General features: G+C 39.1%; 1 protein-coding gene across 2 annotated transcripts; it reads right to left on the reverse strand.

The window, feature by feature from the left end:
* Window positions 1–9,666, reverse strand: pdia4 (protein disulfide isomerase family A, member 4). Of its 2 annotated transcripts, none has more exons than XM_077624190.1 (10): window positions 9,355–9,666; window positions 8,936–9,110; window positions 8,110–8,315; window positions 7,842–7,980; window positions 5,904–6,109; window positions 5,677–5,835; window positions 5,364–5,515; window positions 1,553–1,709; window positions 1,255–1,488; window positions 1–605 (listed from the first exon to the last, which is right to left on the reverse strand). In XM_077624190.1, the coding sequence occupies exons 1-10, from the start codon at window positions 9,428–9,430 to the stop codon at window positions 190–192; spliced, it is 1,920 nt and encodes a 639-aa protein (XP_077480316.1). In that variant the 5' UTR covers window positions 9,431–9,666; the 3' UTR covers window positions 1–189. The 2 variants fall into 2 exon arrangements, with proteins under 2 accessions (XP_077480316.1, XP_077480314.1); XM_077624188.1 differs by having other exon boundaries at window positions 8,936–9,113.
* Window positions 9,667–12,657: the final 2,991 nt, after the last annotated feature.

Below are 12,657 nucleotides of genomic sequence, written 5' to 3' on the forward strand. Positions count from 1 at the left end.
TTATGAGTCACCATTTTGTTTTATTTAAAAATACCTCAAGAGCTGTCATGCTATTCAGGCAGGTGGCGGAAAAAATGAACAAACAAATGAATGAACTCAGTAACACTTTTACACTGATGCTTACTTCCCTTCACCTTTTCATCTTGTCCTGGACTCCTCATGTCGCAGTTTGAGTTCTAAATGCTTTTTTCAAAGCTCATCTCGCTTGTGTGATAGCTTTGTGGCGTGCTCTTCCAAAAACTTGCTCAAGCTATCTACTGTTCTGTCGCCACCTTCGAATTTGACGGGCTTGTGTTTGCCGTCGCTCGGCGCAAAGTATATTGTGGGGAAACCTTCCGCTTTGTACTTGTCGTTGGGGATGTCGTTCGCGGTGGCGTCCATCTTGGCGATCACCAGGTTCTTCTCGTCCCTGTACTTCTTAGCCAGCGCCAAGTACTCGGGCTCCATTTTTTTACAGTGTCCACACCAAGGAGCGTAAAACTCGACAAGAACGTCCTTCTTGGCGTCCATGACGATCTCATCGAAGGTATTTCCCACCACAACCTTCACTGGTCCTTTGTTGTTCTTTGGCACTGGTTGAGACTTAATGATGGGCTTCAGCTTTCCTGTTGATACACACATTATAATATCTACCGGCATTATGTTACTGGTACAGTGGTACCGACATACGAGCAATTTGAGATAAGAGTATAATTTTGAGCAATTATTTATCTTGAGATAAGAGCACACATCGGACACGAAAAACAAAAGCAAACAACCCTCGATAGGTCAAGGTGGAGGCGGGGCTAATAAAGCCAACCCGTGAGAAGAAAGGTATCAAAGTTTAAAACAAAATTAGAATTATATTTAGTGTAAGGTTAGATTAAACTTATTTTGGTGTGTCTGCATCGTAATCCAAGTTCATTTAAATTTGTTTGTTACGTTACAAGCCTGTTGCCATGCAAAAAGTCCCCGCCCTCTCCCCACTTCTGTCTCTCCCCTCTGCGAAATCCGTCTAATTTTAGTACTATTAAACCACTAGTTTTTTGTTATTGTTAATAGATGGCGAATGAGAACAAATAAAAATGTTTTTCCAATCTAATATCCTGTTTTTGGTGTTTTTTCAAAGGGTTGGAACGAATTAATTTGTTTTTAGTTCATTTCTATGGGAAACGTTCGTTTGAGTTACGAGAAAATCGACATACGAGCTCAGTCCCGGAACGCATTAAGCTCGTATCTTGAGGTACCACTGTACAGGGAAGAAACACTCCTCACCCTTCTTGAAGGCCATAACAAAGTCCCTCAGCAAGTCGGCGTCAAACTCATCAGGCTCCATGGCAAACTTTTTGCCACCTTCAGCCAGAATCCCAACGTTAACATCCTCGCCGCTCTCACTCAATCCCAGATTCTTCAGCTCATCCGCGTAGTCTTCCTCATCGGCGATGGCAAACGTGTACTCGGGGAAGTCCTGGGCCACCTCCAGCACTTTGGATCTCCAGAACTGAGTGGCTGATCACATGACACTTGTTTTAATGTGATGCCACTCATAAGAGGGAATCCTGGAGCTAGATACCTTTTCTGTAGTCAAAGCTAAAGTCAACTCCGTAGTACGCGACCACGAGCGGCCTCTTGGTATAGCGTTTGGCGTCATTGCTAGGCTTTCTGTGGCCCACTAGCGGAGTTACATGCTTCTTAAAAAAGTCTTGCACATCCAAAACCAATGTAGAGTCCTGGAAGGTACAGGAAAAACATGAGATGTACACACACTGTCAATACAAACTGATTTGTTTGCGCTATTTATTTTTATAGGCCAGGGACAGGGAACATATGGCTCGGGAGCCACACGTGGCACTTTTGATTGGCGCATATGGCTCTCTGCTAACTTGTGAGGTAAAATATGGAAATCGCTAGTGAGAGAGCTGAGTCCCAAATGTACCAATAGGAGTGTCGACTGGCAATGTGGTGTTGACACTACCCCAATGCCGCTTTTCGTATTTTTTTTACTTCATTTGTCTTCATCTACGCCCTCATTGATCAGCAACACCGTAACAATGTTGTCAAAAGAATTCAAAGATTTTTAGCATTTAAAAGTGGTGAAATGACAAAAAAAGGCTCATATTTTCATGTATTCTGACTTTTAAATTCTGAATATGGCTCTCAATGAATACCATTTGAAATTATGAATTGTTTTGTTCTCTCAAAAACATTCCCGACCACTGTTGTAGGCTTTAATGTGACATTTGTTTCACATTGATTAGGACTCTAGGAATTTCTTACTATTCTTCCATTGACATTTAAGATATATTTTGCTGCGGGGTGCCATCAAAAGGTATGAAATTAAGTTTTAGGCTAGAAATGAATTGATCACAATTAGCAACACTAAGATTAAGTAAACAAAAAATAATAATAATTTAAAAAAGGCTAAGAACACCTCTAATGTTGCATTTGCCTTAGTTATTTTATAATTAACTTATTGGCTGCTATCAACAACAAATAGCCATCCAATCCAATTGGACTGGGCGGTTACTGGTAAATAATCCAATTCATTTGTTTCAATTGATTTTTATAAAAATTCATAAACAAAAAAGGAGAAAAATGTAAAACTTCCAAAATAATTTGTTCAAAGCGTATTCACACCAGTAAAGTCATTTCTCCGTTTTCTTTGGAACAAACTATTTTGGTGCAGGTCCTAATCACATTGCGTGTTTTTCTCGTGAAACAGGTTTTGACAACAAACCTACACATGCACAAACATCGTTCAATCATATATTCAGGCACCAACGCTGTAAAATATGGAGTAAACAATTATTGAGCTCCTGCTTGAACTATTCGTACTATTGTTACGGTTCATCCAACCACAGGCATTTCTGGAACAATTGGCAAACCAGAGGGTATTGATGCAATGTGGACTTTATGTATAAAAATCTAGAAGAAATTCAATTTCCTTATCGCTCCACTTTGAACCACGACTCATGTTAGTATCATCAGCAACATTTAGTCATTTAGACTACCGTATTTTCACGACTATAAGGTGCACATAAGTCTTAAATTTTCTCCAAAATAGACAGGGCGCCTGAAATCCAGTGCGCTTTATATATGGACCAATACTTAAATTGTTATCACGATAAAATGAAATGAATCAGTTGATAGGGTACACCGACTACTATTTTCCGGTAGACAAAGTACTGTGCAGTGACTGCCGGGATATGTAGTAGTTCTTTTGTCAATACACCCAATGGATTGTGGCCTGTATACATCAACATAAATACAGCTTGACGAAGCATGGGAAGCACCGTTGGAAAAGTTACGCTAGCTACCAGCTAGCTACTATTTGCGAATGGATTGTGGCCTGTACACATTGACATCAACACAGCATGACGAAGCATGGAAAGCACCGTTGGAAAAGTTACGCTAGCTACCAGCTAGCTAGCTAGCATTTTCGATGACTCATTTGGACAATTGTTCAATTCGGACACAGAAAATTAGGACTTTGATGTATTTGTGGGTGATGATGACGTGAGTAAGTTGTAAAATGGCTAAATAAAGTACAACCAAACTCAGTTTTGCTTCTGTTGCCTTTTTAAAAACGTGTTTTTAGCGTGTGGGTGTAGCGTGCAAGAACTATATATCCCAGCAGTCACTGCGAACTGGAAACCGGAAAAAGAGTCCGGGGCTGCTTCCGGTAGCCAGCGCTATTGCGGTTAGATATTCATATATAATACATATGCGTCTAAAAAAACGGTGCGTCCTTTGTGTGTTTAAAATACAGAAATAGCACTCGTTACTGACACTGCGGCTAAAAATACGATGCGCCATATAGTCGTGAAAATACGGTAGTTAGCATCATAACATCACATCAATCATGTTCGACGTACGGCTAACCAAACAACAGTTCCCATAATGCCTGTAGCAATGGAAGCCTGGCCTGTTAAATGCAACTAGGTGAGTAAATTCAGCTTTGGTCCGAACCATTGTGAGGTCGCTTTCACACGTAAAGTGAACTGCACCACAGCTCCACCCCAAGCAAACCAAGACCCCCTCTGATGCCTGTCTCGGATCGGGTGTACGGTCCGCACCAGAGTTCGCTGGTTAAATTTACTTCAGCCCAAAAGGTGCGCATCACGAACTTTTTAGGTTTGGTTCAAACTGAACAGGGCAGGTTTGAATAAACATTTATTTATTTTTAAAATGTTTACTAAATTGAATAATTTTAAATTTAAACAGGAAAAGAAAGTTCTTTTTTACTTTCAATTAGAGGAAAGTATTTTTTTGAAATAAAATTACTTAATATAAAAAAATATAGTATATGATGAATATTGATTTTTGACAGGATTTAATTTAAAATGTTTTTATTCTAGTAAAAGCAAAAATCAGTAAATCTCTTTTTGAAAGTTTTATTGATAAATCAAAAGGGGAAAAGTCAATATTTTATTTGTTGACATTTAAAATGTTCATTACCGTATTTTCTCGCATATTAGCCGCTTCCGCCTATAAGCCGTACATCTAAAATTGCCTTAAAATCATTGAACTTTACAATTCCTCTCATATAAGATGCCTCGATTCACAATTTTCACCTCCATTCATGGCTTTAATAGGGAATACAAATGTGTTACTTTGAACGGAAAATCTTAAGAAAAATCATCGCACGTGGTATTTCTGATATACTGTATGAGAAAGGATCGTCTACTGGATTGCACATACCTAAAAAGGTGTTGCCTGCACGTAGACAAATTCAAAAAAGAAGTCACGTGAGCAGTACAACCAGGAAGTGTACGTAGCGGTTTAGTTTGTCATCCCTAGTTAAGATGGCAGCGCCCCGAGCAAGCAATGCCAGGCACACGTGAGTTTTTTCACGTTTTATGCAAGACACTTTTTTTAAAATTTCATTCATAGACGTTAAAATAAATTTTGTTAGGAGTCATCTGTTTATCCAAAATGACCGCATCGGCTGCATTGTCTTGCGTTATGGCGTTTTGTGCATGTCAAGTCTAATTTGTGCGCATATAAGCCGCACCCCCCACGACCCTAATGAGGATAAAGCGGTTCAGAAAATGAGATATAAACATGAAAAACTAAAGTAGTTTAATTAACTCTTAATGTTGGGGTGAGCAGATATCACTTCATCTGACATGGCCTTATTTTAGCTGGAGTTTTATTGTCAAATTTAAATATGATCTTATCATGTATATTTGTAGTTCAAACTTTTTTCATATAAATATGAAAAAAACAAATGTACTGTTTTTAATCTAATTTCTCTTATTATTCATTTACTTTTGAATAACTGAAATAATAGCCTGCCATTGACAACGATAAGAATTCAGAATGCCAGCTATCCCAGATCATCAACAAAAGATGTACGTGCAAAACAAGCAAAAAGCCAGTACCTTTACTAGAAGAGTGTGCGAGGCTGGCTCATATTTCGAGTGAAACTTTTCGGGCTGAACGATGACCACCTGACCAAGAGACGCTTTAAGCACCTTGGCCACCTCGGCGCTGAAGGTGTGACGGAAAGTGAAGTCTTCCCTGAGTGAGTTACCTGCCGTGAAGACAGCGGAGGGAGAGGGGGGAAAATGCAGTTCAAATGCAAGGTAATCAACAGGTCCCAATTGTGGAAAACACACTATAAAAGCAGTGACGTGTCATTCTACCCCAGTTATTATTCCACTGAGCGTATAGAATGATAGCAGCCCTACTTACAAGCCTCAATGTAGACCTCATAGGCCGCATCCTGTTCACTGGAGAAGACACCCACAATGACTGCGTCGTCGCCATCTTTGAGTAATTCCTGGACTTGTTTTGTTAGTTGCAACTGTTTGGAGGGGGGCCCCGCCTGCTCGGCCATGTAGTCCACAATGCCTAGAGACAAAGCTGAAGCTAAACGATAGTCCAAGTTGGTTGTTCCACAAGCAATGGACAACGCGTACCATGCCTCTCTCTAGGCCCGTTGTAGTCAAAAATTTTGCCCTTCCGGAATATCTTGAGGGTGGGATACCCAGTGACGTCAAAGCGGGAGGCAACCTCGCTCTCCACGGTGGCGTCCACTTTGGCTAGCAGGATGGGCGGCGAGCGCTGGCTCAATTCCTGGGCTGCTTTCTCGTACTCAGGGGCCAAACGTTTACAGTGTCCACACCTGCACATGACAACGCAGACATAGCGATTAATTATTCCAAAGACACATTTCTGAATGTGAAAAGTACAACAGCGGCATTTAAAAAGCTTTTAAATGACACTGGATTCATGAGAAATAGTCTTCATTGAATAACAAGGAAAGTAATATATTTCCGTATTCACAGAAGTTTGAAGTTTTTTTTTTTCGTATCGCCCAGGCCTACTCCCTATCCTTTTTACTTAAGAAAAGTTAAACAAACATCCGTATATCTTCTTACATACTTAAACATACAAGCATGCGTGCACTTCACCATACATGAATTTACACACCTTAAGCTTAATATATACAATTGATAACACAGTACAAACAACTGGTTACAGTAACGACACAAGGACAAAAACAAAGGAATAACCCATATAAAATTGTCCCAAAATACCCATTTGTACAAATTGGCCACTTTATCCTCATATTTCTTAAAAATCCTAATATTACATAGTATTTTAAACTCATTTTTTTACATTGTTTCAAATCAAAACTAAATGTCTTCAGTAGTCTCACCCCACATACTGATAAACAAAAAAAATATTTTGTTGCAGGAAATCTGGACTCTTGAGTTTGCACCATCGTTGTCGAGTGAAACAGTTGAATATTCTGTGGTACTAAATTATCCCTTGCTTTGAACATTAATTGTCCTGCTTGTACAATGTCAGGAAACTTGAGTAATTGGGATTTTAGATTTTTATCTCGATTCTCCACAATTTTTTAACTGAGGTAATTTGGAATTAATTTCTTGTGACATGTATGGTGGTGGCATTCTTCTAAGCGTTAAATGGGGCGAAACAATGCTAATTTTGACTTGATGCCAAATTTGCGTATTCCATTTCATATTTTTTATTTTGCCTTTTATTGTATTAAGTAGCTAGATTACATTAAATAATTTCTGGACTTTAGTTTAATTGTACACCAGAAACCCAGTTAATTCAAGAGAAAGAGGCAAACACGAATTGGTTACCAATCTTACCCATCTTAAAAAAATCAAAAAAAATTCTGCCTTGAAATAGTCATACCTCTACTTACGAATGCCTCTACAAACGAAAGTTTCAGGTTACGAAATTTTTATGTAAATGAGTGACTCGAGGTACGAAAACGATCCAAGTTACGAAATCCCCCAAAAAGTAAATGCATTTCCTTATCCATTAATTTATTTTGAATTCCACTTAAGCGATTAAAAACTACAAATGCAACGTGGCACATATTTTCACACGCACGCACATGCACACGCACGCATGCACATGCACGCAGAGACACACACAGGGCACGCGTGAACGTCTAAAATGTACTACAAAGTGGACGGCTTTCGGCCCTGGTAGAACGGGCTCTTGCCGTCATCTGGCGGACAAAAACGGGTATTACATCTATAATGGCCACGGAGGGAGGTATTTTCAGCGGCGCAGGGCACATTTTCATATGATTTATTTATTTTAACACATTAATAAATTTCCTTATAATTTTCTCTCACTTGTGTGTTTCCTCACATCTTTCATACGAAATTGTGACACTGACCAATTTTAAAGGTTTAAGTTGGTAGTTGTGTGAGGACCGTGGAATGAATTAGAGAATTTACATATAAAGTACACATCTACTTACAAAATTTTCAAGTTACGAAAAAAATCTTGGAACCAATTAATTTTGTAAGTAGAGGTACCACTGTATAAGACTTGACAGACAGCTCGGACGGTAGTTGAAAACTTACCAAGGCGCATAGAATTCCACCAGGATAATTTCAGCATCATTGACAGTCTTATCAAAGTTGTCTTTGGTGAGCACCAGCGTAGCTTCGGGTGGGGACTTCCAGTCAGGTTGAGCAATCTGAAGAACACGCTCAACGATAGCTTCAGAGAAGAAAAAGGGGAGAAAGTTATCTACTATAAAAGTGACTATGATGGTGTCAGCATGCAACAATTACCCATCCAACAAGCATCCTATTGAGTGTGACACGCTTACATAAATAATCATAATACCCTTCTCAGTCCTGTCTCCATCGTAGTCCACAGCTTCACCTCTTTTCAAGATCTTGATGGTGGGATAACCAGACACTTCAAATCTGCTTCCCACGTCCTTTGCCTCTGTGGCATCCACTTTAGCTACTGGGATGGGAGGATCATTCTCCTTCAGGGTTTGCGCGATCTTCTCATACTCTGGCGCAAACTGTTTACAGTGGCCACACCTACAATAAAAGGGCAGCACTTTAACAAAACGACTACAGTAATACCTTGACATATGAGTGCCTAGGCGAGGAAAAAAGGGCCAACCCGGAGAAAAAAGGTTAAAAAAAATAGAATTATTTTAGTGTAAAGGTTAGATTAAAAATATTTTTGAGTGTCTGTATCGTAATCCAAGTTCATTTAAATTTGTTTATGTTATGTTACGAGCGCATTGCCGCGCAATAAGTCTCTCTCCTCCAGAACTCCGCATTGTACTGACTAATGTCTCTTTTTAGTATTGAAAATCATAACCACTACTTATTAGTTACTCAGTTAGTAGATGGCGAATAAGAAGAAATAAAAATGTTTTCCGTTGCAATATCCTGTTTTTGGTGTTTTTTTTCAGAGGGTGGTAACAAATTAATTTGTATTTAATTCATTTCTATGTGAAAAGTTGATTTGAGATGGGAGTAAATCGACATACGAGCTCGGTCCTGGAACACATTAAGCTCGTATCTCAAGGTATTACTGTACAGTGGACTACATTGAAAACAAAATTTGATGTTTTTTGTTTTACTACAATCTGCAGAACATTGGCCTACTGTGTATTTGAATAGAACATAAAATGACGTTTTCAAGGTACCATGGTGCATAGAATTCGACGAGCACAGTGTCTTTGTCCTCTATGAAGGTGTCAAAGTTGGCATCGGTGAGAACCAGCACACCATTCTCTTCTTTAACCTCTGTGTCGTTATCATCGTCATCTTCCTCCACTTCATCACTTTCCTCCTCCTCGTCTTCTGCAAGCTCCTCGTATCCTTCTGGACAAAGCAGGCCAATCATTACATGTTATTTGACGCCACGAATACTAACTAACCCTGCTCCAAAATGATAAGAAACCATATTGTGACGAATTTTAAGCATTCTAAATTTTTGCTGATTGTGGACGTTAGCTTGCTAACATTTCCACCAACTTGCCAATTTTATATGTACTAGGTTGAACAGGCAAGCATCGTTCATATAACATGACAATGAATAGTAATATTATGTTTTTAAACTCACCATCATCACAGCTGCATTCAATCATAAGATAAGCCACGCCGAGCAGCACAATGAGCAGTAACGCTGTCTTCCTCATCGTCCAAAGAGGGTTGTTACCTTGCCTGGTTAATAACTTCAATATTTTGTATGGAAAATGTTTGTTTGAATGTCACAAAATGTAAATAGTCCAGGTCGAGCCAAAATTAATTGCCGCGGGGCAGCCTTTAGCTTTGTGATTTCACACAAGCTAATAATCAGTTCGCTAATCACTGCGTTTGCTAGAACGCCTCCTCCTGTGCAGCGCTGTCTGCAACTTGTCTGACTTGCCAGGTTCTGATTGGCCAAAACTGCCGCCGTTTGTCCAATCGTAAGCCGCCACTCAATGAAGAGCAAGAAACGTACTCGCTCGCAATTGGACAGGTCTGTTTTTTTATTATTATGATCTTCCTCTCGAAACAAGGAACCTTTCAAATGCGTAATTTATTGAATTACATGTAAACAAACGTGTGTTGCATTAATGGACAAAGTTCAATGGGCAGAAAAGCGTATTCATAAAATGTTTTCTTACAGTGGGAAATATTACAATTGAAAATAGCGTTGAGATAAGTACAGGTATTTATGAATTAAAATATCTCATCTCATCTAATCTCATTTTCTGAACCGCTTTATCCTCACTAGGGTCGCGGGGGGTGCTGATGCCTATCCCAGCTGACTTCAGGGCAGAGGCAGGGGACACCCTGAATTGGTGGCCAGCCAATGGCAGGGCACAAGGAGACAAACAACCATTCACGCTCACTCACACTCATACCTCGGGGCAATTTAGAGTGTCCAATCAGCCTACCATGCATGTCTTTGGAATGTGGGAGGAAACCGGAGTACCCGAAGAAAAACCCTGTGGGGCCTGAGGAGAACATGCAAACTCCACACAGGTGGACCGACCTGGATTTGAACCCAGGTCTCCCACTGTGCAGTTACCACTCAGCCGCTGGGCCGCCCTGAATTAAAATATATAAGATAAAATTAATTAATCCATTATTTTAGGATGCTGGCGCCCATCCCAGCAAATAACGGGCAATTGGCAGGGTACACCTTAAAATGGTTGCCAACGAATCACAGATAGAATATCATTAATTCATACCGCGTATCCTTAAAAGGGCTTTGGGGGGTGCTGGAGCCTATCCAAGCCAGCAGGCACACCCTGATTAGTTGCCAGACAATCGCAGGGCACAATGAAATGGGCAACCACTCACGCCCACAATCAAACAGGAAGACCGAGTCCAAAAGAACCACGGCACCATCAGGTGGTAAAATATCATATGATTTTTTTTAAAAGTACAGTCATAACTCTACTTACAAATGCCTCTAGGTAAGAAATTTTCAGATCACAAAAGATTTTTATATGTAAATGAGTGCCTCGAGATATGAAAAAGATCCAAGTTATGAAATCCCCCAAAAAGTAAATGCATTTCCTTATCCGTTATTTTATTTTGAAAATATTGTCGCGGATGCATTGATTTTCACTTTAGAACTTGGCTACACTCTACTGGGCTCTCATTGGCTGTCTCACAACAACCACAATCAATGTTTCAAGATTCTCTCTTACATACCTGTCAACCTCGGCTAAATGTTCCCCTTATTAATGATTGGACTTCCCCTTATTAAGCGAGAAAAAACATACAAATGCAACCCAGTAGTACATATTTACACATACACACACATAGGGCACACGTTCATTCATTCATTTTCTGAACCGCTTTATCCTCACTATAAAGGTCTAAAATTTACTACAAAATGCACGACTTTCTGACACAACAGGTCAAAGGGGAATGCGCGTGCGCATATCATGCCCTGTCCACCTCGGCTAAATGCTCTCCTTATTAATGATTGCAATTTCCCTTATTAAGCAATAAAAACCGTACAAATGCAACGCGGCACATATTTTCAGGCATACACACACACACACATAGGGCACACGTAAAAGTCTAAAATATACTACAAAGTGGATGCTTTCTGATGCCATCGGGTCATAGGGAAATGTGCGTGCGCATAGCATGCTTCAATACGAATAGATTTTGTATGCTTGTTATTTTTGTTGACATTAATAAATAATTTTCTTATAATTTTCTCTCATTTTTGTGTTTCTCACATTTATCATACAAAATTGGGACATTTTCACCAATTTTAAAGGGTTTAGTTGGTAGTTGTGTGAGGACCGTGGAATGAATTAGAGAATTCACATATAAAGTACTGCTCTACTTACAAAATTTTCAAGTTACAAAAAAAGTTCTAGAATCAATACATTTCGTAAGTAATGGTACGACTGTAATAATATTACAATTGTTTTAAGTTGTAAAATTCCACTCGCCATTTTTTAGGGGGGGCTGTTGATATATATTTTTAATGGTCATTAAAACTTGCAATAGGCCAGAGGATGGACAGATTGAAATTGAAAAAAATTCCATTTAAAAAATGTAACACAAAAAAACACAAATCCCTTGAATAAGGTCTGCTGTATCTGAATAACCAACAAATTAGGTGAGCTGTCCATTTTTGTTAAAAATGCCATTTATTTGTTTCCTAAATGCAAGTTCCTTTGCACAGCCACAAAGGGATATAATATTATGTCTTGATCTATAATTTAAAAAATGCTTACAACGGCTCACCATGGATTAGAACCTCTACCATTACCTTGTCATGTGTTGTCTGGGTGGTTGTACAACACTTCATATTTTTACAAGACAAAAATGGGTCACTTGTCCAGGTTGTCTGGCTAGTTTGCCTTTCCAGAGTACCACTTAAGACTGAATGGCACCCTACGTGTCCAGTTTGAAGAACCTCTGTTGTAGATTTTGTGTCCCCGTCATTTCCACTTGTTTGGGGGAAAGCCATGCTATCGCAAATGACATAAAAAAATGTCAAATACATTGTGTTTTGCTCTAGTTTTTGTTTGTAACAATATTCATAAAACCTGCTTTGTGAAGAAATCAGAAAAAAACAGTAAAGCCTTGAAACAAGTAATGCACTTTCATTTCAGATAGTAGATCTGTTTTAAAATTAGAACAGTAGCTCATAAGAATTTTTGACTTCACGTTTCCCCTGTACATGCAATAAACAGTGCCAACTTGTTAATCACCTGTGAAAGTGAGAAGCAGGTGTCGTTTCTTCACGATTCTTTTGACTTTTTACCTAGGATAATATAGAAGACAACACCAATAAATTATTTGAATGGGCCAATGGGGAAAAACTGTTGTTTATTAGCCTGCCAAATTTTAAAGAATAAAAATATACTAGTTATGTATGAGTAAAAAAAGTTCAACATGGAGG

The sequence above is a fragment of the Stigmatopora argus genome, chromosome 17, assembly GCF_051989625.1.
Source record: "Stigmatopora argus isolate UIUO_Sarg chromosome 17, RoL_Sarg_1.0, whole genome shotgun sequence".
Taxonomy (NCBI): Eukaryota; Metazoa; Chordata; class Actinopteri; order Syngnathiformes; family Syngnathidae; genus Stigmatopora; species Stigmatopora argus.

Excerpts from the sequence above, each read along its gene's own strand:
- pdia4 (XM_077624188.1), bottom strand. The coding sequence starts at position 9,430 with ATGAGGAAGACAGCGTTACTGCTCATTGTGCTGCTCGGCGTGGCTTAT. Across the intron at positions 5,516-5,676 it reads TGAGGTCTACATTGAGGCTT|GTAACTCACTCAGGGAAGAC; the intron begins GTAAGTAGGGCT and ends TCTTCACGGCAG. Across the intron at positions 606-1,254 it reads TGTTATGGCCTTCAAGAAGG|GAAAGCTGAAGCCCATCATT; the intron begins GTGAGGAGTGTT and ends GTGTATCAACAG.